Below are 25,892 nucleotides of genomic sequence, written 5' to 3' on the forward strand. Positions count from 1 at the left end.
TATTCCTAAATAGGCAATGAGTGGATTGCCTAACGTTATTCACATATAACAAGTTATTTATTGATAGTGTATATTAATATATAAATATATTTGCGAAATATGAAAAAAATATATTTAACTGAATAGTCAGGCAAAGTAAACAAGTCTAAATGCGTTCCTTGGCCTTCCAAAAGTCCTTACATTTCAAAACGATGATGTGGTTCTGCTTCCTTTGTCCAGTTTTGACTGTTGAAATTATGGAAAAGCCCCGTGTAACTTTAGCACATTTCTAAAAATAATTCTTTGAAATCGAGGCTGCAAGGAAATATCAGCGCAGACATAGCCAGCCGGGAGGACATGTAAGGATTCCTATAATACATATATGAACTTCTTCGCATGCAGAGCGATTTTGACCGGATATTTTATTTTTCTCTGTCATTATTAAATTATACTGAATTTATTAACACCACTTTTATCGACTTTAGTCTTCCTTTCCCTGACTGTACTTCAAATTCATATTAAAACAATATTTTTTCCAACAGTTTTCCATATTTTCCATATATACATATAGTGTGAGGATTAAAGAGAGATAACTCGTATGATTTGTCCCTCTCATCATCATTGAAAGTTTCTAATCAAAGTACATTTCAGTAAATGTTCAAATTTCAAAGAAAAGTTTAAAAATACTTCCAAGATTATACAAATCTACAACGGACCTTAGAAGCAAATTCCACTATGTGCCTCAAAGTAAAGTGGTGAGTTTGAACTTATTTAAATATTGATTCATGAATAAACATAGATATCAAAGAACAATGATCGGCCTCCTGAAATACATTTTAAACTAGAGCGAAGTTATACTATAAATGACGAGGCCGCAAAAGAGTAGGGCGTAGGTAGCACTCAACAGTAAACATCATCCTGAATATGGCCAAATTCAAATTGTGAATTAACGATTCATTTGCATGGACAGCTTGTGAAATTAATTGTAAATAATAACATGTAAATGTGAAATCTCCCCACAACACGTGCCCGGATCATAAACTAATAAACTGAAACAAATAAAACAGATATAAGTAAGGTGTGTATTTATCGGTTTGCTCACGTCTGAAACTACATGTATAACTTACAACCCAGGAAGTAAACTAAAGGCGTACACATACGCATCTGTTTCATTGTGTTTTATGCAGCATGTGTATTCAGAAAGGGACGATGTTTATAAATAGTTCATTTAGACCGCGGGGTTAATATACGATACACTAGTAAGAAACACAATATCATAACGAATACATACAGATACCTTACCGAATTTTGATTTGTAAGTTAATCGATGTGATAGAATTTTATTATTTTGGAATGAAAATCTAGACCTCGGATTGATTGGAATACTTATTATTTGATAAAACAGAGACATGCTGTGATGGAGTACGCAGAGGGAAATCTGATGTTTTAACATAATTCGTAATAAGTAATTTGTATTCAAATCGCTGTTGCCAGGTTAAGATGTAACTATTTATCTTGAATGTGTGTTGTAACAAGGGCGGGGCTGACGAATGTCCTTTATACCTTAGCCCCCTGGCCTCGAATGAATGACCATGCTATGTAATACCCATAGTGAAGATATACAGAGGAAAGCCCTGGACATCGTCCCGCGGCTCACTTTTTCTTAACATCCACTGCCCATTTGTAGATTACTAACCAAAGGACAACCGATATATGATTACTTCATACATATCCATTATTACGGAGACATGTGATATACTTACTTTGAATCCTTATCTTTAATTATTTTCAAAATGTAAAGAAATAACCACGTTTTAAAATTGATGTGTTTGTGGGCAGTTGAACGAGACGGTGGACCCTGTAAATCCTTTCTGTACATAATCTCATCTATTAACAACCAATTCTTTCAGTCACGTCGTCGATTTTCGCTTTTTGCGACATTCGCGATTGAATAATTGACCAAATACTAAAATGAAAGATATATTAATTAATAAACATTCTCGTAAAATTAACTCTTTTCTTGATCCTGTTCGAGAAACTTAGTAAGCAGCCAAATTAAGTTGGCTTTACAGTACCTGAAACTATTCAATGTAATAATTTTTCAATTGATTGTTATTCCAAAATTCCCAGATACCAACAGTATAGCGAGAAGTAACAACAAGACTGCAAAGCTCGTCAGAATTGCCATCTGCGGTCTGCTGAAATGGCCTACAAGAATTTTAAAAGGCAATTCCGGACTCACTCCGAGCCGTATCAGGGAAGGTAATAAACTCCGTATTATTCTGTAGTATTGTTTGAAATTAAACATATTAATTACATAATCCAATGATATCTAGGGTGATTTATTATTTGTAAACACATTTCTTATGAACACATTTAGCTACAACAAAATTATAAAATTGTTAATTTGTTTACGGTATAGTCTTATACCCATTAATAGCAATATCATGTTTAAGATAAGAATGGATATGTTGTTTGACAATCACTTCTCTTTGTTCTGGTATTACTATATGCATATGATTACACTACACAAATGTCACCATGATATTAATTCACACAGGGATGGGCCGGGTTCAATTACATAGTAATGTCATTATTAAATTACATATTATTATGTTTTAAAATAGCATTACCCTGACATGTATTTTCCAATGTATTCAATTAAATTACCATTGCTTTGCCCATGTAATTAACTAGTAATAGTTGTTTAAACAATAAGTTTATACCAAAAGAAAAAGTCCAATTTGTTATAACACTGGGCTAGTACTTTTTAATACTATTTATATGAAATAGATGATTATATGTTGTTGATACTTAACATTTAGGATCCTTATAAATACATGATAGTTTGATATAAACATATCAATGCATGTTTGCCATAAATCCCAATATCGATCAATGATTAAAAACATTCTTTACAACCCACTATAAACAAACTTTCTTTTGCGTCTACTAATTTTCGCGATTTCCATTTCAAAACAAGTTCATGAAGATTAACACACGCAGATTTAAAAATTGACTGGCAAGTTGAATCAGTAGTAATAATGTAGATGATTGATAACCACGAATCTATTTATTTGGATCGCTATAGAAAGTTGGTTTTACATCACGTACTTAATAGTATTAGAATAAGGTATAAGCATAGAGTTTCCTTTTGTACGTACTGAGAGATCTGCACACTATTGTGCCTAAATGATATATATTGCTATATACAATTGTTATACGAGTTCAGTGTACTGTCTGCCTTATATAATAGACAATCATATGCAGCCAAGTAAGTGTGACATCAAATGATGCAAAAAACCATCACTAAGAAAAAAAAATAAGTAATATAGAGATTACATCAACTGTAAAATGTCAAAGGTTTATAAGGAGTATGAGGATTCTGGGTATCGTTTATCTCTCATATTTAATATGCCTTGATCCCATACAAATTACTCTTTTATAACGTATATATGACAAATATAAGAGATATAACTCATCCATTGGCATTCAATCACATCTAGATATTAGGATGATTTTCTATAGGTTGGATTGATTGAACTAGCGTCCTAATAACAGTCTAGGTCACGCTAGGATTGACTTCTCTTTTTTAACTCTGCACTGTGTTTGGACCATGTGTGTGGCAGTATTATGGTTTGGGATGCCTCGTGTAATGCTGGTGTTTATGATCTACTTATAAATGTGTTGGAATACTTTGTTATTTCTATTAAAGTGCCATGCTATTGTATGATGCCTGCTGACGACATAATAAAAAAAAACATCCCCACCTGGGTCACATTACACTGACAACGGGTCAAACCATGGTGTGTCTCGGCCAGAGTCCCTCTGCATATGCGCAAGCGCTCTACTGAAGGCCAAACGACTAGGCAGTGTCCAGAAAGAATTACATGGTTGTAATGTAATTAATTAAATTTCCATAAATTGTAAATGAAATTAGCCTCAAATTACATATTACATTCAATTACTTGAAACATGACAATGATTTACAATTAATGACAATTACACTGTTAATTACTTGATTGTCTGCATTTACATATACTTTAACCGTTATATTTCTATAGCACACACAACATCGTCCAAGAAACACGCTGATTATAGGAAATCTCCTAATGAAATCTACATTGTCTGAATTTGATATTTCACTGCTGAGGCAAAACGTGGCGAAATGTCTGCTGATCATTCAGTCATTTTACAGTAACACAAACTGGGTCGAGATGAATGGTGCAGAAACATACTAAGACCTTGGTGAGGATATTAATCAATTAAGTAAAATGTGATTTTGTGGCATTGTTTTAAATACGATTATTTTCAATGGAAAAAAAATCTTAAATATTCAAAAAGTGAAATTAATTCCTGCTTGAATCTCTTTTAAAAAGAAACTGAATTTCATGTATGAAGGTTTAATTTTATTTAATTGTTAATTAAGACAAAGGTACTACTTTTTATTCATATATTTCTACTTTAAAAGTAAAATAAATCATAGCCTTAGTCATTTAAATATTAATGTTATTAATTGCTGCCATTGGATTTATTTGTAACGTGGGGAAATCTTTCATTTGTGCTCAGGATCACTTGGGACAGGGGATTTAATGCGGATAGCTTCGTTAGAAGACAAGACGTGTAGTTCCTGCGATTACACAAGTTCAGCGTAAGTTATTTAAGTTATAGCCCAGTCAATACTAGTTATATTTTGAAGACACGAAATTATTATTTTTTGGCGCAGTTGCACCGAATTAAACTGCAAAAAAAATGTCGTAAGCAACATGATTATTCATCGTTACAACTGTTGATGGTAATTTTGTTTTTGACAAAGAACATTTGTATGTGTAAGGAAAAAGGTGTATCAGGTTCGGACCATATTTCTTTTATCAAATGACCATATCATTATGCGAACATGCACTCCCACTTTTTAACTTTACAAAAGCTTGCACATTGAGTACTTTTAAGACCTTGGCATGCAACTGACTGTTGCACATTATGACATTTAAGATGTGCAATAGGTTTCACGGGAACTAAAGCGTTAGTATGCTTCATCCTTAAAAAAATATTTATTAATGACATAAAAAATGCCACAGTTTTGTGTTTTCTTTCAGGCCAATTTTGGCTCGATCTCGATAGAACACCGGGAATTGGATTTAAAAGATTATTTGAAAGATATACATGTGTTATTTACTTTCTATTCAATATTTAATGATCTTATAAACCATTGTAAAATTGGACTAAGTCACGAGTCATTACTGGTTTGTCCATTAATTACAGATTGCGTCTAGGATCCTGTATCGACAACCTGCTAGTCCACGATCGTCTCACCAGTGAGTATTTGTTCTATACACTCAGCTTACCCCAAACCGCCAGGTATCTACAGCCATTTGTATATCTACGTATTACACTTCTATTGTTATTGAGGAGTTTATCAGGTTCTTTGTGTCCATTACTCTTATCATTTGCCAAACGGTAATGGTTGTTTTTGAAAATACATAAAAGCGTTTGGTGACGTAATCGGTTCACAGGAAAGACATGTTTTTTGTTAAAAATATATTCAAATATCTAGTTACTTCTGTATTATTAAGACAAATTGGAAATAAAAATCCAAACCATAGGTACAATTCTTTTACAGTACGTTCAGTTCTCGGTATCAACATTTCCATGTTTACAATATTGGGCATATTTTTTTCTTCGGTTCACCAATTCATTTAATGCTTTAAACTATTGTCCATAGGTACGTACGTTTTTTGAATAATTCGATGGTTTTTTTCAAAATTTGCAGATTTCAGTGCAGACACGAATATAGTGAAAAAAACTAATTGTATAAATCTAACTGTTAAACAGTAGATATTTTTACTTGTAAATCGCAAAACATTTGTTGGGCTTAGAAAACATGAAATTTAATAGCCTTTTGGGAAAGTTTAAGCTATAATCTGTTCGTTTGGCTTTGATTTCTAATAATGTATACTAGTATCCTCATTACATTGGCAACATTGGATAAATTGACCAATCATAGACGAATTCAGTATGCAATATTAAGCTATTTGCATACCACTAACCATCAACAACAAGTGTTTCCCTCCCTGGATTATTTCAAATAAAACTGGATATATATCGTCAGTGATAGTAACTCTGGAGTATCGATGATGGCCATTAAATTGATTAAATACCATTACTTCTTTATTACACATTCCAGTATTGGTTCAGTGCGAAACTGAACGGGAAGTGCAGCCATGGTTGGACTGTAGTGAATTTCCTGGGAGAGGATACACCCGGCGACAGGAGGTACATCAATAAAGACAACTACATGACCCGGAGTGAAATCTGTTACTCACATGAACTCATTCCTCCACCAAAAGGCTTCCGAATCCGCAGTTCAGAGTCTACTGTGGAATCCATTCATACAGCCAGAAGTTAAGTAACATACTCTTTACTAAATCATAGGTTGTTTTGATGTAAATTGTAATGCTTAAATCTAGCTATCGAATATTTAAGAACCACGCGAAAATACGAAATGTCTGTATTTATTGCATCTTAGAATACAGATACTTTAATGTGATGAAGTTGTAATCTATGACTCTCTCTAGTAACATTTAACCATAAGTCACACTACGTCCTGTCCACTTTAACACTGATAAATTCGTTTATATGTCCATAGTATAACTACTCGCACTAAAGATATGCGTTTTTTATTTCGGCTAAGTCCCTTTTTTATTTTTCTGTTTTGGGTATGTATTGTTTAATTACTAAATATACACCTGGTGTCACAATATCGCATTTGTACAAATATTTTAATTTACTAAATTACATGTATACAAACGTCATGAGTAATACTAATACATTATCATTCAAACGAATGGGATACTTTCAAGCGTCTCCAATCAACATGATTTCCGAACTTATTGGATTGGAATTGAAGTCAACACCTTCACTTGGTTTTGCTGTCGACTGGTTCCATGGGCGATGATATATCGGATGTGAAAAATAGCTTTGACGAAAAAGGTCATTGTAGCAAGAAACAGTGATAACCTGCCAAGCAAATATGTTATTATCAACATTCAGTGACCCACGCAATGGTATATCATGTCTTGTTTAAAGTATATTTTATCGGTATTCAATTAGTATTTAAAAATGAACGGAGATAGGCTTTATATCTTATGTATGTAAATCTTATTTAACTTCAATCTGATTAAAATACAGTTCCTTATCATCACTACGTTAGAGAGGATCTGACAACAGCCCATTAGGGGTCATGTCCAGGTGACCTTTGGAAATGGCCAATCGAATTGCTGCTGTCAGAATCTTGTTTGAGGAGGAAATAGTTTGAAAAACTGTCAGAATTATTTAAGTGTACGTAGTCATCTCCCCCAAAGAGCACACCAAAGCTAAACGAATATGTATAATGGGACGAAATAGCGTTTTCAACTGATGCAGCAAGGTGTAGATGGTACATGTATAAAGGTTATCTGAACATGACCCCTTATGGGATGTTGTCAGATACTCTATTGAACGTATGTGGTTATAAAGATCTGTCATCAGATTAATTTAACTTTCAATCAATATCTAGGGTCGTTTAAAGTCCGAGTGTATAAGGAGCTGAGTTGGCTGGAAAAGTAAAAATCGGCAGATAATTAGTACCAGGCAAATCGTCACTAGGAGGGTTAAGGCTTCTAGGGACATCTTAATTGATTGATTTGGTTTGTTTAGTGTTACGTCCTATCAACAGCCAGGTTCATGTAAGGACATAAGAGGTTATACTTGGAGAAAAATCACCGATCAACGGTCAGTACCCGGCAACTGCCTCAAATGGGATTCGAACTCGCAAACCCACAGGTTGGAGGATTTGTGGTAATATGTCGAGTCATCTTAACCACTCGGACACCGAAGCCTTAATTGAATGTCCATTATATCATATTATTTGTTACTGTTATCTCGTTTTTGGTCTGGTAATATATTACAATGAATCAGAATTCCAGATTGGGATTACATTGAGTTTGATCTCCTGCTAAACATGAGATTCAAAGAACAAGAAACAATTATATGGGAAATTATTGAGAAGGCATCACATAAGTCTATTATCAATTACCAGTGGGTTTATTGGCGGGGATGACTTTATTTTAACCAATGTTTTATGCATGTAACTGCCGGTTTGCGTTGAGATGCTTCAATTCTTCCTACCATATGTTGCAACCATTACACAAAATCGGACTACAGTTAAAAGTACGACCGACGCCAATTAAATAATTGAGTGGATAGATGCACTCGTAGCAAGTGGAGGTGGTTATTGTCCAGAATATGCAATGTCAGGATTACAAGCGGGTGAATAAACAGTGTTGAATTTGTTCATATATTGTTTAATGCATGAAATGTATCACAAATCTTGTATCTTGGTGTGTTTCCTTTTGAGGTTTTGTTTCCTATAATAATTGATAGTATTGACATATTATATTTTTGAAAATAACGGAAAAGAAAGCAGACTATCCGACCTATATATATCTGATACGAAGTCTTTTTGGCCCCGTTTTCTGAATATTTTGTACAGGTTTTCACATAATGTATTGATGAATCGGAAAATGTTACAAGTATATAAATGCATTTGGAAAGACTTAAGGGAATTAACATTTAAGGATATGTATAGAAAGAGTTCTATAATAAATGCATCTATTCATCAAATATGTATAAGGGCATTATTTGGCTATATTTTCAATTTTATGCGATGAAGCTAACAATTCTGAGATACAATTCTGACTAAATACTATTATATATTCTGCAGCTATCGACCTCTCGAATCACATATTCAAATATAGATATTAACATACCTAGCTTTCATTGCAAAAATAAAAAAAACATTTAATGAAATAAAGCGACATCAAAGACAATATGAGAACACGAAGTAACCAAACCGAACGCTTCAAAATATGGATTGAAAGATTTTCAAAATTGGCAAACTAAATATCCCTCTCCATTCTGTAATAGTACAATGATAAGATAAACAGCTATTACATAGCGCCATTGCTATCTTATACGTTGCTATCTATTGTAATCAGCAAATATGTTGTGTGATAGATATACCGCGCGATTTCATGTAAAGAAGAGTTCAAATGTACACCGTTGCGTACATACTTTATATCTGAATGATGTGGAAATGTCAAAGTTCATATGCGTTTGACTGTGAGTGGATATGTGTGCATTGATTCTATTACGCATTGTTTTGTCACATTTAGAAGTGTTCCAATGTACGACACAAAGTTGTCTTCGTACTGTTGCAGTCATTGCACATTAAACAATTCCATATTTTCCTACCATGTATGGACATTTAAACAAAGTGGAGTTCTAGTTGTCTCGTCAAACTAATTATTCATTAATTGTCTTTGTTTGTCTTGTTCAAAGGTAAAATCTATGACGGGACATTCCATGTAAAAACGCTATGTGGTCCACCTATTGACCACATAGTTGTTTTGTATTTATTAGAATTGTTAATACAGACTATAATATGTATGCGTTGTTCGTTATACCTGTAGTTCATCATAGTAAAAACCAGATGACAAAAATAACGTCTTATGACATATCGTATCTACAATATATATAGAGGTTATATGGGTCGTGTCTGGGCAAAAATGACATGTCATGTTTTCGTCAGTATCCTATTTAAAATAATGTGTTTTGATGAATTAAGTTGCGGAAATCATTCAAATGGACTGACAAACATGTATGATGCATTATAAACATCAGTTATACATCTAACACAGAGTTCATACACTGTTAAGGTTCTACTTTCTGTATTAATGAAAACATATCTGCAGATATCACTTTACAATTATGGATAATACTGTACCATTGTTAAATGAAATTGAAGACCGCAACTTGCCTTCATAGTTTGACCTATTCACCCCTTTCATCCCAGTATATGCGTAAATATAATGATTTTGGTAGTACTACTAAATTTCATTTGGAAAGTGTTGGTGGTGAATAACATATATAAAACAAACTCCTCTTGATTTGAGATTATATAAAATACGGCACTTTAAACTTTAAGACAGTGTCACACTCAGAAAACTTAAAACTACCTTAATATTTTCTTTTGGTTAACTAAGCATAAACTTCCTATTAACAGTCCAGTCATTTAAGGACGGTCTCCTTTGTGCGATGTGTGAATGTCATGTTTTAAGAGGCTATAACATATTTATGTTTTTTCTCATTACATAGTGGCACTCTTGTCATTTTTATAGTGCTAGAAGACACCAAGCAACACACCCCACTTCGTCACATTATACTGACAACGGACAATCAATTCGCCCCACTCCCTTTTTGCTAAGCGCTAATGGTGAGCAGCAGTTACCCCTTTCATATAATATGGTGTCTCAGGCATGGGTAGTCATGCAATACAGCCTCATAAATCACAACGTTCTTGAGACCAGCCAATATTTCACCGTAGGTATGAGAGAAAAAAGTAGCTTGAGCTAGTGTTCGTTTCATATGATGAAGTTTGTTTCGAAGTTATAATTTCCAATGGAAATATTTCACGTACCACTTGATACCCGATAACGTTTGTGCAAGACTATTGTTTCTATTTGTGATGAAAAAAAAATGAAATTGCACGCTAACAACATTTCAGCAGGAAGATTACAAAGAGTTACGAAGGTGCGTTCCATCACCACTGGATATAATACAAACGTTATCGGGTATCACGTTGTACGAGAATTAGTTCTTTTAAATATGCTTGATATACCCGTTTTATTGTTCAATATATAACACAACGGTTAAATGTGATATGAAAAACTTTATTTGCTAGGAGAAAATAGGTAAGGTAACGTTAAAATTCTGATTATGTTTTGGAACTTAATATACATTTCAATTTATTTTTCAGGACATTGTCTATGTCAAATGAACTTCAAAGTTGATATAAAGATTATGTCTAATTGAAAACGTACTAATATATGTGATTATATCATAAACATCCTCGTCACCATTATGGTTGTACCATATAGATATAACTTAACGAAATAGTCAAACCTTATATTTATGTTATTAAATTGGTCGTAGTGTCATTTTTGAATGTGCATAATTTGCAGATTCATTACGTTAATGCATATTAAAGAATAACATTACTTTATCGTTGCGTTGTCCTTGTTAAAGGAATTGAGGGAATTACAGCAGCGATATAATATCGGGGCAATGTCAAAACAGGAAACTTATGAAAAAGAAACCACATAAAAAAATAACAATGTGAGACAAACATATTTTAAGACAAAAGATACTTTGGCAAATATGTTTTGCCTAAATTAAAAGTATCTAATTATAGACACCTATATATCACAGCAGGTCCAACTGTGGTCATATCTGGGTTGGCTGAGCCTGGACTCTTCACGCCCTCTTTACACATGTTTCTTGTCGTCTTACGGAGTTCGGTCCAATCAATATCGTTGTAATCAAGGGTTTGTTCATAGATATAGACCCATGTTCTTCTGTGTCAGGAATAACCCACGCATGAGTCACGTCACCGATGTTACTTTTTCTAGCATTACTACCGTGTGACACGATGTCGCTCTCCCATGACACTGTACAAAATCTGCCTATCGGAGTTATAGCAATTTTCGTTTCATCATTAATAATATAAGGCATTGCTTGGGCTGGGTCGTCTATCATGTTTTGAAATGAAGGGAAAACTCCGCTACATTTGTATTCCACACAAGCTCCACCATCTTCCACGGCGACTTGACGTACACCAAGGATTGTGTCTTCTATTCCGCTGTTTACTCCCGCCTTGCTTTTAACTGAAAAGGAAAGTCCATCCACTTGCCCATCCACTACTATTTTTATCATACAGATTCTAAAGTCTTTCTGTTCCTGTTCATGTGTATATGGATACCAAAGCCTCGGTCCAAGGTCATTTTTGGTGTTAAACGATATTTGAAAGGCGATAGCGGGATCCATTGGTTCAGGATTTGTAAAATCTGCATATGTTAAAGCGACTGCATTTTCATAGAAGTGAAAATGGTTATCCGATATCGGCGCATAGCAGGCATGGAACCAGTTTATATAAAAGGGGCCGTCGCTAGACAACAGAAACTTTGCTTTCAAACCAATAGGATTGTTTATTGTTTCATAGCCCAAACGCAAAGTAACAGCCGCTGACAACCCACTTGAACTTGAATTGCCTGGAGTATATACATTATAACTTTTATACGCCTGAATGTAACCCCACGAGTCATCTCGGCACCACACAATAAGAACATGGCCATTGTTGCTGGCGACTTCCTCAACTGCAGTTACGTACTCGGTTGGAATATTCGTATCTGTATCAATTGATTTTGGATATTTCATATGTATCATTCTTACAGTGAATTTATTTATCGGATTGTTGTTACTATCTGTTACTGACACTTTGTAATAGCACGTATTGAAATCGAATACATAGTCTACGTTGAAAGCCGGGTATGCACTTATTAAAATTGTTCCTACAATATAATATCTTGCTGTTTCCCGCTTCTGTCGTGCTGTTGTATCGACGTCCATTAATCCAATTTCTTCCCACTGACCAGTGACGTCATTTAATCCCCATAATTTTACATCTGCTGATTCGTTTGTAAGTATGTTTTCTACAAGTGAAGCATCTAATTTAATTGTCACGTTCCGAGCGACATTCAGTTTACTTCCAGATTCATCTGTAAAATCCATCACAATGACCCCAAATGTTTGAAGATTTTGTGTTTCACCTTCCTCATTTGTAAATTCGAACGACCCAGGCGCAACCGAAATGGTGCTTAAATTTCTGGGATCATACAAGGTGACGCTCGCTTTCACAATTCCATTGTATGAGTTACCGGACGAGTCCACGAACGATTTTGGTGGAATAACTACCTCCATAACGGCCGGCATGCCACTGCTGTTTCCCACCAAAATAGTATTTTCAACATCGGAAGACATTGTAATTGGAGGTGATGCTTCAAGTAATGTAATTTTCTGGTATACCGTGCCCTTCATAGACTCACCTAGATTTATTACTTTTGTGGACGACAACAGGGAATTGAAAATGGTGTCTTCTAGGGTTATCACAATACGACGAGTACCAGCAGGAAGAGTATAAGAAAATAAACCAGAGAAAGTTGTCCTGGCAACGACCGATCCATTCACGTAAACTGTACCTATACGTAACGGGATCCCAGTATTTAGACCGTTGACTTGTCCTTGTATCGTGATATCACCAGAAGAGCATTGTCCACAAGAACATCCGGTTACTACGAGAACTTGCAGAGTATATCCATCGCATTGGACAGTTCTTTCTTCAGTGGAGAATGGTATGCAGCAGAAATTTTTACTTGGACCACATAAGTCTTCTTCATCTGTATCACCTCGGCAAGTCTTTTCCGCGCATCCCCCGACTTCATACATTGATGTACCGTCGACCTGCATGCAGTCAGATGGTAGATTTATTTTTCGTTCCTCGTAGGCGTCTTCGCAAAACCCTATTTTCGTTTCTGGAACAAAAAAGAACAGTTTAACCATAAGTAATCTCTTTAAACGGAACGAATATATTTTCAAACAAAACACTGGCATTTGCAGTTAAATTTCATAAAGCAAAGACAAACAAAAAATTACTTTCCGCAAAAGTAAAATGCATGTCTTATGGTAAAGAAACCTCGAAGTCAAGCCTAGAGAGTCATAGCAAGAATTGGCAAATGTGTTGTTTGGTTTTAATCATTCTAATTATTGCTAATAGCAGTTTGACTAGACAATTCGAAAGGTCACCAGATCATGTCCCCTAATGGGATGTTGGCAGATCCTGTTATCAAATAGAGTGATAAAAAGCTTTGCATTTTAACCAGATTGGAATTTTTAAAAACAAAAAGCATGCCTTATGATATAACGTATATTGAACTCCGAAAGCTATATCTTTTTATGACTACAGTGTGTATTAAGATGTGTACTGAATTAAGTACTATTATTACGGTATACGCATTTGTAATAACCTTTATTTTTGCAATTATTTTGTATTGCTTAATCACTACCATTATTGAAACTTACGTTTTACTGTGAGCAATGCTGATGAAGAATATACAGCCCCGACCGGACTGTTGGCGCGGCATTTGTACTCTCCACTGTCACTTGTAGTGACGTCATTCAGTGTCAGATTAAAACCGTGGGGGTACTTGGATTCATCAAGTAAAACGCCGTCTTTCATCCTGGAGAATAATCATAAGATAAAAAAAATATTAAATGTTTGTTTGTATGTTTTAATTGATTACATATGATCCTAATAACAGCCGTTTCAGTTGCATGTGAAAAATTATTTTTTTTATAAATATATAATGTAATGATATATCAAAAAGTTTTGCTTATGTAATTATTTTTAACCGTTATGACGGTGTTTTTGTTGTTTTGTTTTTAATTTATTTCTTACTACATAGGATCCAATTATAGAAATAATTGCTCCTATTGAATGATCGTAAAAGGCGACTAAATTTAGGATCTTATCTTTTCTCTTCGCTCTGACTTTATCATTCATAATGCCTCCCTTGGCACCGCCTCACTTTTGGCCTTGAGTAGAGCGTTCGCCCCTGTGAGGAAGGCTCTGGGTTCTGTCCCCTGGCCGAGACACACCAAAGTCTATAAAAGTGGTAGTTTCTGCTCCTGCTTAGCGCTCAGCATACAGGGAATGGGACGACTGGTTCGCCCGTTGTCAGTATAATGTGACCGGGTGGGGTGTGTTGCTTGGTGTCTTCGGCGGCATGCTTCAGTGATATAGCACTATAAAAAGGGCAACAGTTCCACTATACAAGAAGACACAACATGAATATACCGCAGTCTCCCAAAACACGCACCTCGCACAACATACACGCAACACACCGCATACAAGGGAGGCCGTCCTTAAATGACCGTAGCTGTTAATAGGACGTTAATTAATCAAACAAACAAACAAGTTCTCTTTAATAAACTAATTTGAGTTTGCATATGCTATATATCACGATAACTTCAACATATTTACAAAAGACATTAATTAGCGATTACGTGCTGTTCAGAATATTCATTTTTTGTATTTGTAGTATTTGCGTTTTATACAATTATTTGCAAATCAAATGAATTAACGTATTTGCTCTCTCGTGAAAGAATGGGATTTGATATCTTATTACAATAAAGTGACTTAGAATACAACTTACCATTCGTAGTTGGAGATGGCGGGGTTTCCGAATGCCTCACAGCAAAATGTGACGTTTTCACCCTGGATTCGGACACGTGGCCTCGGTTGATATTGATAGCTGGGTATTCTACAATATAATTATACAATGTATTTATATTACACACACATATATACATTCAATACAATAAAATTGCTGTAAATGACGCTTTAAATCAAAATATGATTAAATAGTATATTCAAAAGGCACTGTGGTGGAATACAAGGGAATCATAGTGTATATTTTATGAAAGTAAATTTAATTATTATGTATAAATAATTGAAAATTTCTTTATTTTTTTTTTCTTTTATAGATGAACTTGAGATTAAAAAGTAATGACAATCATCTGTATTCTTACTTATTAGCGACATCTGCACTAAAATTGTCGTCCCCTTGACGATCGCTGTGGCGTCAGCATACCCCGTCGTAGTGATAACGATTTCCACAGCATCACATGTCGTATTCAATGTAAATCCTCCAGTGTCATTGGTTCTCGCTAATGTCTTGTACGGAACACCAGCGTGTGCTATTGAAGCATCGCTCAAGGGGACATTTACATGGTTGCGTACAATGCCATGTACAGTATTTGACGTACATTCACAAGCCGTACAGTCGGTGTTCAGGGAACCGGTGGTACAAGTTTGAGAACAGTCTGATAAGAAATAAAATGATGTCTGCATAAGTACTGATGGACTCACAACAAAAATATAAATGACATGTTAATAGTCAAGGTCAAAACTATTACATTAAAGCTTATAGTGCCCAAGTTTTCAAGCCAGTTTATGATATTAAAAACCTGCATTTAATGGTACCTTGACGGCGGTCATCGTCTTTCTGAAAACATATCAATTATCCGGTAAAACATAAATATTGCATTGTTTTAAACACATACCCGGACAATGCCACGTGTTACATATCTGTGTCTGTGACGCGCTTCCTACACAGTCTAAATCGGTCGATGCCGTTTTCTGACAAACTCTCGTCCTTAGTTGTGTACCGCCGCCACACGTGGCGTCACAGTCTGTCCAGCCAGACCATGTAGTCCATACTCCATATACTGAAATATAAACCATAATCATAAAACAGATGTAGTTTTCATTTCAAATGACATGTTCGTTTTGATGAATAGTTCACCTAAATATTGGCTAAAGATATAATAAATTGTTGATTTCGAGTTTGGTATTGTTGACCTTATTTTGAATAGTACATGTACCTGGACACGTTGCTACAGAACAAGCAGTCATCTGGACATATTCTCCCTGACAAATTGGGTCCGTTGGTGAATCACGAAGGCATGTTCTATATCTGGTGTGGTATCCGGTTCCACATGTGGCACCACAGGTAGTCCAGGATCCCCAGTTTTTCCAAGTTCCATTTACTGATGAGGTGAAAAGGGAAGTGTCCATACATTCACACACCAACAATGTTAATAACAAATCTACTACCATCATATTCTGAATTGAAAACAACTGCTTTTATAGACTGTTAAGTGAGGTAAATTACGATATATAATGTAATGTATCTAAGTAGCAAACCAGCTGGAATTAAGTCTTTTAATATTGAGTAAAATAGAAAAAGTAAAAATTATGATCTACATACTCCCTGGAGCTTGTGTAGTTGTGGCTATTCCTGGTGTAGTATGGACTTCCGTCGTCGTTGGCGATTCATCTGTAGTCGTCATACCTACATGTAAATACAATCGTAGGGGGAAACAATAGAATTCATCAAGCATGTTGAGAATATTACTAAAGTAGCACAAGTCCCCTGTCGGTCCCCCATAAGCTATCACATTAACCTTACCATATCTGTAGTAACAGTGACCTAATTGGTTCACTTTTGACCGCCAAATCAATCTGTTACCCCCAAAAGCTAGATTGTTTAAGTTTATGAATATTCAGTTATTGTATGGGAACCAACTTTTCCAAACGGCAGGGGAATAATAAAGGGAATGTATAAAAAATGTTTAATTAGTCAGGATGTTTTTTGTGATAATTATATATATTTTACTCATGTGATGATGGCTTTGAATTTTGTCCAAAAGCCGGGATAACGTATGGTTTCTGCACTTGATTAGGTTTATTATTAGGAAAGGGAATGCTACCGTGTAGATATGTGGGTATTGTCAGTGCAATATCGTAGTAAAAGGGGTAAGAACTCCTCAATAAAACGACAACACTTAGATTTCAGCAGTCTTCCAAAACATAAACATACAAGGATTCAATAAATTTCAAACAGATGAGGCAGACCATTAATTAGCCTAGCAGTTAACACAAATAAGCACCACTGACTAATTAATCAGCAAATTTTACAGAAAGCAACATCAGTTATGAACTATAGTTTATTATTTCACCATAACCAAATGATTCAAAACTTCTGCACGGAAAATAAATTCTTTTAACTCTATGAAGATGCATGTCAAGGAAATTGCAATAATTATAAGGCTTTGTAAAGTTTGGGCACTGTAATAGATATCTTTGGCAAAATAATAGAGTTGTCAAAAATGCAAAGGGCATGGAGTTATCTTCATTTTTAATTTATATTTTTTTTTTAATTTCGAACATAGACATGGTATCCTTGGAATCCCTAATTTTTAGAATAACGTCTCAGACTTATTGCTAGCATATGCTATTTCTTCTTTTCCTGCGAGAAAATACCACATTGCAACAGCGCTTAATTTGTCTGTTGCATCATGGATCTGTCTCTATACTTGATTATGCTTTTAATATAAGTTTACAAAATGTAAGTTTCATAAGTTTTTAATAATAAAGGTATTGCGTTCGTATTTTGATTTTCCTTGTCATAACTCGAGGACGTACAGGCACAAATGATCTTTATAAACAATACTCGTTTGGGGTTTTAATTAGGTATGTATATTCTTTATATTTGCATTTTTGTACGAAACATGTGAAAATCTGTAACAATAGCTAAACATACATACTCATAATTGGATGAACCTTTGACAAGTTTTACAAATTTCACGAACATACTTATATTTTATTTATGCTGCATATCATAGCCAAATTCACATTATTCTCAATCAGCTCCCATTGAGGATTAGGAAACATTTTTAATAGCAATTTCTTTTAAACTCGATTTGGGACTTTTACTATGTGTATATTATATATATCATACGGATTATTTAATAATGCTTTTATCACCTGACGTTATTGTTGAACATGTTGAAGGTATTTATGTTGTCTGTAGCTATTTTATCTGCGCAAGGACAATTACCGATTTTGTAGCTGGTAATATCAATAATGAGATGCTGTAGTGATTTCGTAAAAACCAGTGTTTCCATAACGTAATTTGGTTATACAAAAAGTCTAATTTTTACAGTATCAATTATTCTTTTATTATCTGGTCGTATTTTATTCAATTTCTATCGAGTTTCTATATGTTATGAAGTGTTGGAACAAGGTAACATCTAACACCTAATGAATTTGATAATCACACTATTTAAACCCTTAATAGTTTATGCTGGGCCGGATAAAAATATATCTTTTCACTTTCTTAAGTGTAATACCCACGTATTTTTTCACATTTACATGTACATACAATTAGTCTGTTGAACACCCTATAATAATATAAGTGTTAATATCATAATCGAAATGATTTCATTCCTTCCCTTCTATTAGTAGATAGTCTTGTCTTACCGAAATTGTTTTAACATATGCATGTCAATAACAATAATGTTTTCCCTCCCCCTTATTTATAAATATGTGCCAGCAGTAGAGTTCTGGAATGTATTTACATTGTAATTGGCGGACATGTTTACTCAATCTTATTACTTTTCTCTATAGCTATTTGTTTCACATTCCAATTAATGTCATTAATATATTTGTATATAATTATATATAATGGCATTTTGCATGGCTGCGTCTGGTCTATCTACAAAAACTTTGCTACTCACTTCCAAATTTTTATGAACCTATATTGATACTTGTCCTTCTTCTTTCGTATTAAGTAATTGTTGTTATGTGTTTTCTTTACTTTGAGCGGTATGCATTATACAACATACCGTTATTTAGTCACTCACCAGCAGCTACGACGGATCAGCGGTCCCAGCGATAATTTATGTTTTAGTTATTTAACTCGTTTTTGGAGGCAGACCCTGGTTTAACAGCAGATCTCTTAGGACGTCGGAACGCTACACTCCTGTTAGTACAAAATATACTCCCCTCGGGCAACTTAACAGGACCGACTTGTCCGTGACAGAGTTTTTGATCCCTTGAAATTCTATTGAGTGCTAACCAAAGTGATGTTTGTTTTCTACTTGGTCATTCTAAACTATAATTCTACAAGAACCTCTCCAGTAAGGCAATTCAGGTGGTCATTCTAAATGTTTTTTATAAAAGGAGGTTCATATAATACTCTGGGTGGTGCAGTGGTTCATTGGATCCTGATCATATGGTCCTTGGAAAGACCTCATTTCTTCATAATATTTAGGTATGGACCATAAGTATATGACGCAGACTACTTTTTTAACGTACAATTATCAATAGAAAATGTGGTAATAATTGGATCATGATTTGCATTTACCAATTGTAAAACACAATATAGCCATACTTCATTAACAATGACAATACATTGTTTCAAATCATATGTTCATATTTTGGAAGTTTCCAATTTGAGGGTGTACTATTTATGCATGCGAGATGTAATGTTAATGTGACGCCCACAGACAAAGCACAATGAAAATAGGTTAACCCTGACCTTACGGGTCAGATGACAAAACACCAACGTTTAGAGTACACGCAAAATCAGTCAAGGATGAAATTAATTGGTGTAGCTTGGTTTAGTAGAATAATGTCGTATTAACGGCCAGGGTTTAAGTACTTGTTAATATTTACAGTTTGCACTGACTTGGACTCAATAACCATGCTTTCTAGTGTTATCATTAATGATAGTATAACATGATGATTCTGTTGTTACGGGAATAGCCGCTGGCGTAGGAATAAAAAGACAATCAATCAAGAGGAGGTAACTATATAAAAAAAAATCTGAAACATCGAAAATCTGAAACATCGTCTGTTCAATAATGAACGATAAAAAAATGTTTAAATGAATAAAAATTTAAAACAATTTTTTTCTTTTTTTTTTTATGCAACAAGAAAAAAAAACAATAAAGGAAGTATTGAAAATGCCTCACCAAAACAAAAGAATGTAAATAAAACGTGAGCCAGCGTCTTTGATCAATCGATTTTTAAGGAAAATTCAAAACAACAGCGAAATTATCAATTTATCGCTACTGTCACACCGACATTATAGAAATTGATATTTATATTTGGTGGATGCAATGCATGATAGATTTGAGCAACGAGAAGTAGACAACTTCATCGCACAAATTGAAATTGCTTCTGAATTAATTGATGGCAAAAATCAACACAAATATCCAAGACGCACTGCGACGTCCAGCATTGGATATCCCAATACCCGAGACGCCATGACAGCTGAACTTTGCTCAAAATCGAGAAACTGAAACCAAGGAAACTTAACAGATACCAAAAAAATAAATGGGGAGTGAAAATACTCGTGTAAAATCTATGTTACATCTAATAGTTTTGTACCTGATCCTGATTTATTTGATGTTTGCGTTTTATTTTTATCAGAGTTACCTTTCTTGATTATTTTTTTAGAACGTCCCTCATAGAATTGATTTTAGTGAAACTGAATTATAGCTTCGGCGGTTGCCTTGTCTGAACACTCGTGTGATAAACCATTTAGTAAATGAAACAATTTATTACAATATAGAATATCGAAAACCAATGCATGCAGACAATCGAAGGAGTGAAAAATTATACTAATGCATAATTTTTTATTTAATTATTCAGTTATATAACAGTCAAACTGTCATTTTGTTGTCATAAATATGTCTTAAAACTATAAACAGAATTTCCACTTCAAACTGGATATAGTATCTAATGTATAGCACAAGTTTAAATAAAAAGTAGTGTATACATAAAACAATCATCAAAATTAAATAAAATTTTGCATCGCTTTCGTATGAACAGTAAATATGCAGTTTTTTGCTCAAGACCTTTACTAAAATTTTATCCCTCTCAATTTGTGACAACGTGTTATTTTGACTCATATATTGTTTAATCATCTGTCAAATACTTTAGTCCATCCTTTTGTTATCAATTAGTAATTAATTTCATTTAGCAATCTCCTGATCGTTCTGAATGATTTCCCCTTCTCCTAACATTATATTTGTTGCTAAATGTCTCACAGAATGCATTTGTAATAGTACTTGATTTCTCTGGGTCATTTATGTAATGTTACATTAGGTAAATATAAAAGGCAGATATGTATTTTAATTGTTGTTGCTTTTATAAGTACCATATCACAATTTAGAGAACTCATAATATATATGGATAATTTAATTTCTTCCGTATGTACTTCCCACCCCAAAAGGTAAGTAATCTCGCTATCGACCCAGTAGGCTTTTAAATTGTCCTGAGCACCTATCACTCAGATCAATGTCGTCTTTACTATTAAATACCGACACATATAACAACTACGTGTCCGAAAGGAACCCAAATAGTAGGTGGGTATGATGCCATATAATGACATATTTCCAATATATATTTCTAAAAACAACGCTGGAACAAAAACCTTACAATAAGTAGGTATGCTTTGATCTCTTCTTGAAAATACATATTGTTCTGGCTCCTTTCATAATTTGAAACTTTTTCTGTTGCATCACTGATGAAAATCCAAAAATCTGAGCAGTTTCTTTCATCATTTTTATTTATAATCTACCCAGGAAAGAACTACACACTTGCTGTCATAGCCTATAACCTGGCTTCCTCCTCTTCATCGTTTTACTGTCAACCTTCTGGACGAGGACGGTACTGTCACATACTCAACCTCTCTAATCTTGACGTTTGAAGTGTCTAAAACTATCGGATACACACCAATTGTCATCCTGCTACAGTAAGTAGTGACTGCCAATGAAATATTGCCAGCTGAATACTGAAAAAGTTGACAGTTACGCGTATGGAACTTTTACGCAAAATCAACATTCCGCAAACAATTTTGCGGTGCTCTGTCTATGGTGAAAACATTAAAGTCTAAAATAGGAAAAAAAGAACAGTATTAAATATTATGTTCACCGTTTTCGACAAAAGATCAAACTATATATTTTCAGGGGCAAAAAACATGACAAATAAACAAATAAAAAATCTAATTACATAGATCTATTACATGGGTAGAGATATCGAGATTATTGTAATTATGATAGTTCAAACTAAAGGAATAAAACTCCGAAGAAGCATGGCTTATGTAAAGTAAATCTAAATACACCATATAACATTAAGCACCACAACATTACTTTATGCTGATGTTTCAAACTCCCGAATATCCCGATGATACAAATTTACTCAAATACCATTCTATTTAGAACTTTTACGTCCAATTGAGCGGTGGTGTTGACCAGAAAGGGTTCCAGTTCAAGAGAATATTCGGTACATCAATCACACCTGTGAGCTGTGGATCTGTTTGTACTAACAGCCAATATTTGGTTAGTAACAATGTCCTTAAACGAAATGTTATCATGACATAAAGCATTCACTCTCGTGAATTTGTTATTATCAATTTATTCTAATGATGAATGTCTAAAAAATAATGAAAAATGACTTTTGTACTGTAACAACACCGTGTATACATGCTATTTAAATATTTGTTTTAAATAACTTCCATCATGAAGTATATTGTTAATTATGACATTTTTTGCCAATGTCTGTATAGGCACTTATTCCAAGCATCTATATTTTAACGAAGGAAGTCAAAGTAGTATTGAATACAATTTATTATAAAAATAAATGTGCTTGATTTTACAGAAAGTGTTGCCATGGAAACACCCCAAGACGTTACCTACACACTGAGTTAATCTAGGCAGTTCAAAGGAAACTTACACCGTTATGATTGTAGATGATAAAGGACGAGTCCTGTCCCCCGACGTCAAGGGACCATAATATGACTGCCAGGGACCAGCGTTAGCGAAAACTTCCAGCTGTTAAGTACAACCGAGCTGGAACAAATGTTCGTATTTATATCCATGGATATTTAGCTAAAACACTCAAAATGGTCAACGATTGCATTTACTTGTATCTTTCCATTGTCTAACCTGCTATCCAATATTTTCCATATTGCGGGTTTGATATTGATAGTGGCGTTCATGTGTTTGCGGGCTTTACGTCATACCTTTTAGTGTGAGTGTTTCCTCATAAAGTAATGAAGTCACAATCCGAGACATATTTTACAAGGGAGATAACACTGTAAATATGCAAAATTGATTACATTGGTAATATATTTGTTTTCGGATTTTTTTTTGCGTGATATGTTCTAACGAGTAATCTTCATAGAAAGAATATTTGATTATTTTATATATAGTAATACAGTATATTTGACGATAACAAAAGAACTAAATGAATTTTGTTTTTCATTATTATCATTTCCATTACTTTCACATCCTAAAATTATTCAAAATGAAGGAAAACCCATACTGATGAATCATGTATCCTATTTCTTGTTAACATACACTGTATAGTGTAACCACATTAGGATCGTCAGACGTTCTACAGTCAACAACAAACACTCACACTGCCATGGTAAGAACACTCATCATTATTAAATGTATTATGAAATTGTTATAGACGGACTATTCTACCTGAACTTATACTCCGTTAGTTGAATAACACATTATGAATATTCTGGGTTAATTTTATGATATAGATAATCATCAATCATAATTATAACAGTATTATTCTTTGACTGAAATTGTTTAGGTGATTTAAGAGCGGGTCATACAAGAGATTTGATGGCATCAGGACAGTCCATGTTGAATAAAAATATTATTACTATAAGGAAACGACCCCGAATTTTTGCACCTTTAAGATCCTTGTTTTTTTTAATTATCTACTGTTATACGTAAGCTTATACATATTTCCCCAACAAAGACTTATTACACTGTAAAATCATGAAATGGACTTGCTGTTGTATTTAATATAGTTTATCTGTCAATGTTTATTCGTGACCACCTTTGAAGATAGATGTAACTTTATTTGTTCTTTATTTTGTCTTGTTATAGGAAGAAGATCGCCTTTGAAAAAATGTGAAATTTAATTTTGTTCCTAAGACAAATTAGCGGTCTTTGACTCTAATTGCCTACCACAAACAACTATGTAATTCGTAACCTTCAAGAACTCATGCTGGCAAGGGCCCGATGTTAATATAATTTAATATAATGTTTGATAATAGAGCCTCTACGTAACCCATGTCAAATGTGTTAATATGCACATATCGATTATCAATGCACAGGTTTCCAGGTTCAATTAAGTTCGTCAGTTAAGACGTCAGCTGTATGGCAGTGTAAGCCAACAACAAATAGTAATAATCAGTTTCATCATTCAAATGGTCTGCTACTGCAATTTATTTGTATTGTGTATATGGTGTTGTAAGAGGCAGATATTGACGTCTACAGTTAACCCAACGTTACTGTTCGACGAGAAACACGACACAACATTACGTATGTGACTTGAACTTAATCGATGAAAATGTTTTCTTTGTGGTCTTTATTTCTTTTAAGTTAATCTAGAATTAATACGATCTCACATGCAATGCATTTTGGGAGGCAGTGGTTATATTTGTATTTACTAAAGTAAAAACCTCAACGGTGAAATTTATCATGTGTTTAAAACTTTTTTAAATATCGGATTCCTTATTATCAGTTGGAAAATCTAAATTGCTAACTTGGTACGTATTGATAATATTATATATACAGGGATAAGAGTATATAACCGACTCATTAATCATTCACAAGCAAATGAGCACCACGAGACTACAACAGTTCAGAATTAATGATCTGTATTCCGGATTTAAAAAGTTTGATTGAACTTGGTTTAAAAATAAGTTGAGTTTTAATTATTTTTGGATTTTGTGATTCGGATTGAACTTGGAATTGAATTTAATTTCATTAATATTTGCCATTAACTGTTTTTATTTTCTTAAAATAATTTGGTTTTAAATTGTAACCAAAACTTCTAGCATTCACATTTCAGGAAAAAAATACAAAACCCAGCTTAAAAGTTAAAAAGGGTTAATACTAATTTTATTTTGATGTTATCTTAATTAAAACAATATGTTTTAAACTCTTTCGAAAAATGGATATCCTCACAACTCAACTATTTTCCTATGTAACAGGCGGACATGCTGCATAAGCTATTTTAACAGTGAAATGCTCTCTCCTGCCATTCCCGATGTGGTTTTGTCAGGTGATACAGCTAGGTAATCCGGGCCTATGGGACATTGTTTACAATCATTGGTTAATGACGACATCTTCCAGGACATGGTATACATTTTTCGCATATATGTGTTGCATGAAGTAACAGTTTAGAGTGTTTTACAAAACGCTTTTTAATCACAAGAATAGATATATTGTTGTTGGCTTATTATGAGAATTTCTGCACTGAACGTAAATGATGCCGCACACTGTCGAATTGTTAGCGAATTTCCTCTCAAATGTCTTTAAAGAAGTACTTTCTTTTGTTCATGATATGACTAAAGGAGGCCCTATCACCACTGTAGATTTTGTCATATTTAGCTGGAATTTTCAGGATATGTTTTGTTTTATAAAAACGAAAACACCGAAATATTACGTCTACATACTCACTAACCGAAATTTATAGAAAATAATGTATCTCGATATATAAATTATATTCAGTTTATAACTGTTTCAATAAAAACATG

The 25,892-nt window shown here is 33.9% G+C and overlaps 2 protein-coding genes across 2 annotated transcripts in view; one reads left to right on the forward strand and one right to left on the reverse strand.

The window, feature by feature from the left end:
* LOC138306175 (von Willebrand factor A domain-containing protein 7-like) overlaps positions 1 to 25,892 on the forward strand; it is a 48,666-nt gene that overhangs the window by 19,327 nt on the left and 3,447 nt on the right.
* Positions 10,744 to 16,824, reverse strand: LOC138306534 (cartilage intermediate layer protein 1-like). The gene is made up of 8 exons (XM_069246985.1): positions 16,743 to 16,824; positions 16,357 to 16,521; positions 16,036 to 16,200; positions 15,654 to 15,795; positions 15,502 to 15,546; positions 15,126 to 15,233; positions 13,993 to 14,150; positions 10,744 to 13,445 (listed from the first exon to the last, which is right to left on the reverse strand). Exons 1-8 carry the CDS (start codon positions 16,822 to 16,824, stop codon positions 11,332 to 11,334), a joined length of 2,979 nt encoding a protein of 992 aa, XP_069103086.1. The 3' UTR covers positions 10,744 to 11,331.

Source organism: Argopecten irradians, chromosome 13 (assembly GCF_041381155.1).
Source record: "Argopecten irradians isolate NY chromosome 13, Ai_NY, whole genome shotgun sequence".
Lineage (NCBI taxonomy): Eukaryota > Metazoa > Mollusca > Bivalvia > Pectinida > Pectinidae > Argopecten > Argopecten irradians.

Bases quoted from the DNA above. Each gene is read 5' to 3' on its own strand.
- LOC138306534 (XM_069246985.1), bottom strand. From the start codon at position 16,824: ATGACGACTACAGATGAATCGCCAACGACGACGGAAGTCCATACTACA. The intron at 16,522-16,742 runs GTATGTAGATCA...TCACCTCATCAG, and splicing joins AACTACACAAGCTCCAGGGA to TAAATGGAACTTGGAAAAAC. The intron at 15,547-15,653 runs GTACAAGACATT...CTGACGCCACAG, and splicing joins ATAGCACACGCTGGTGTTCC to CGATCGTCAAGGGGACGACA.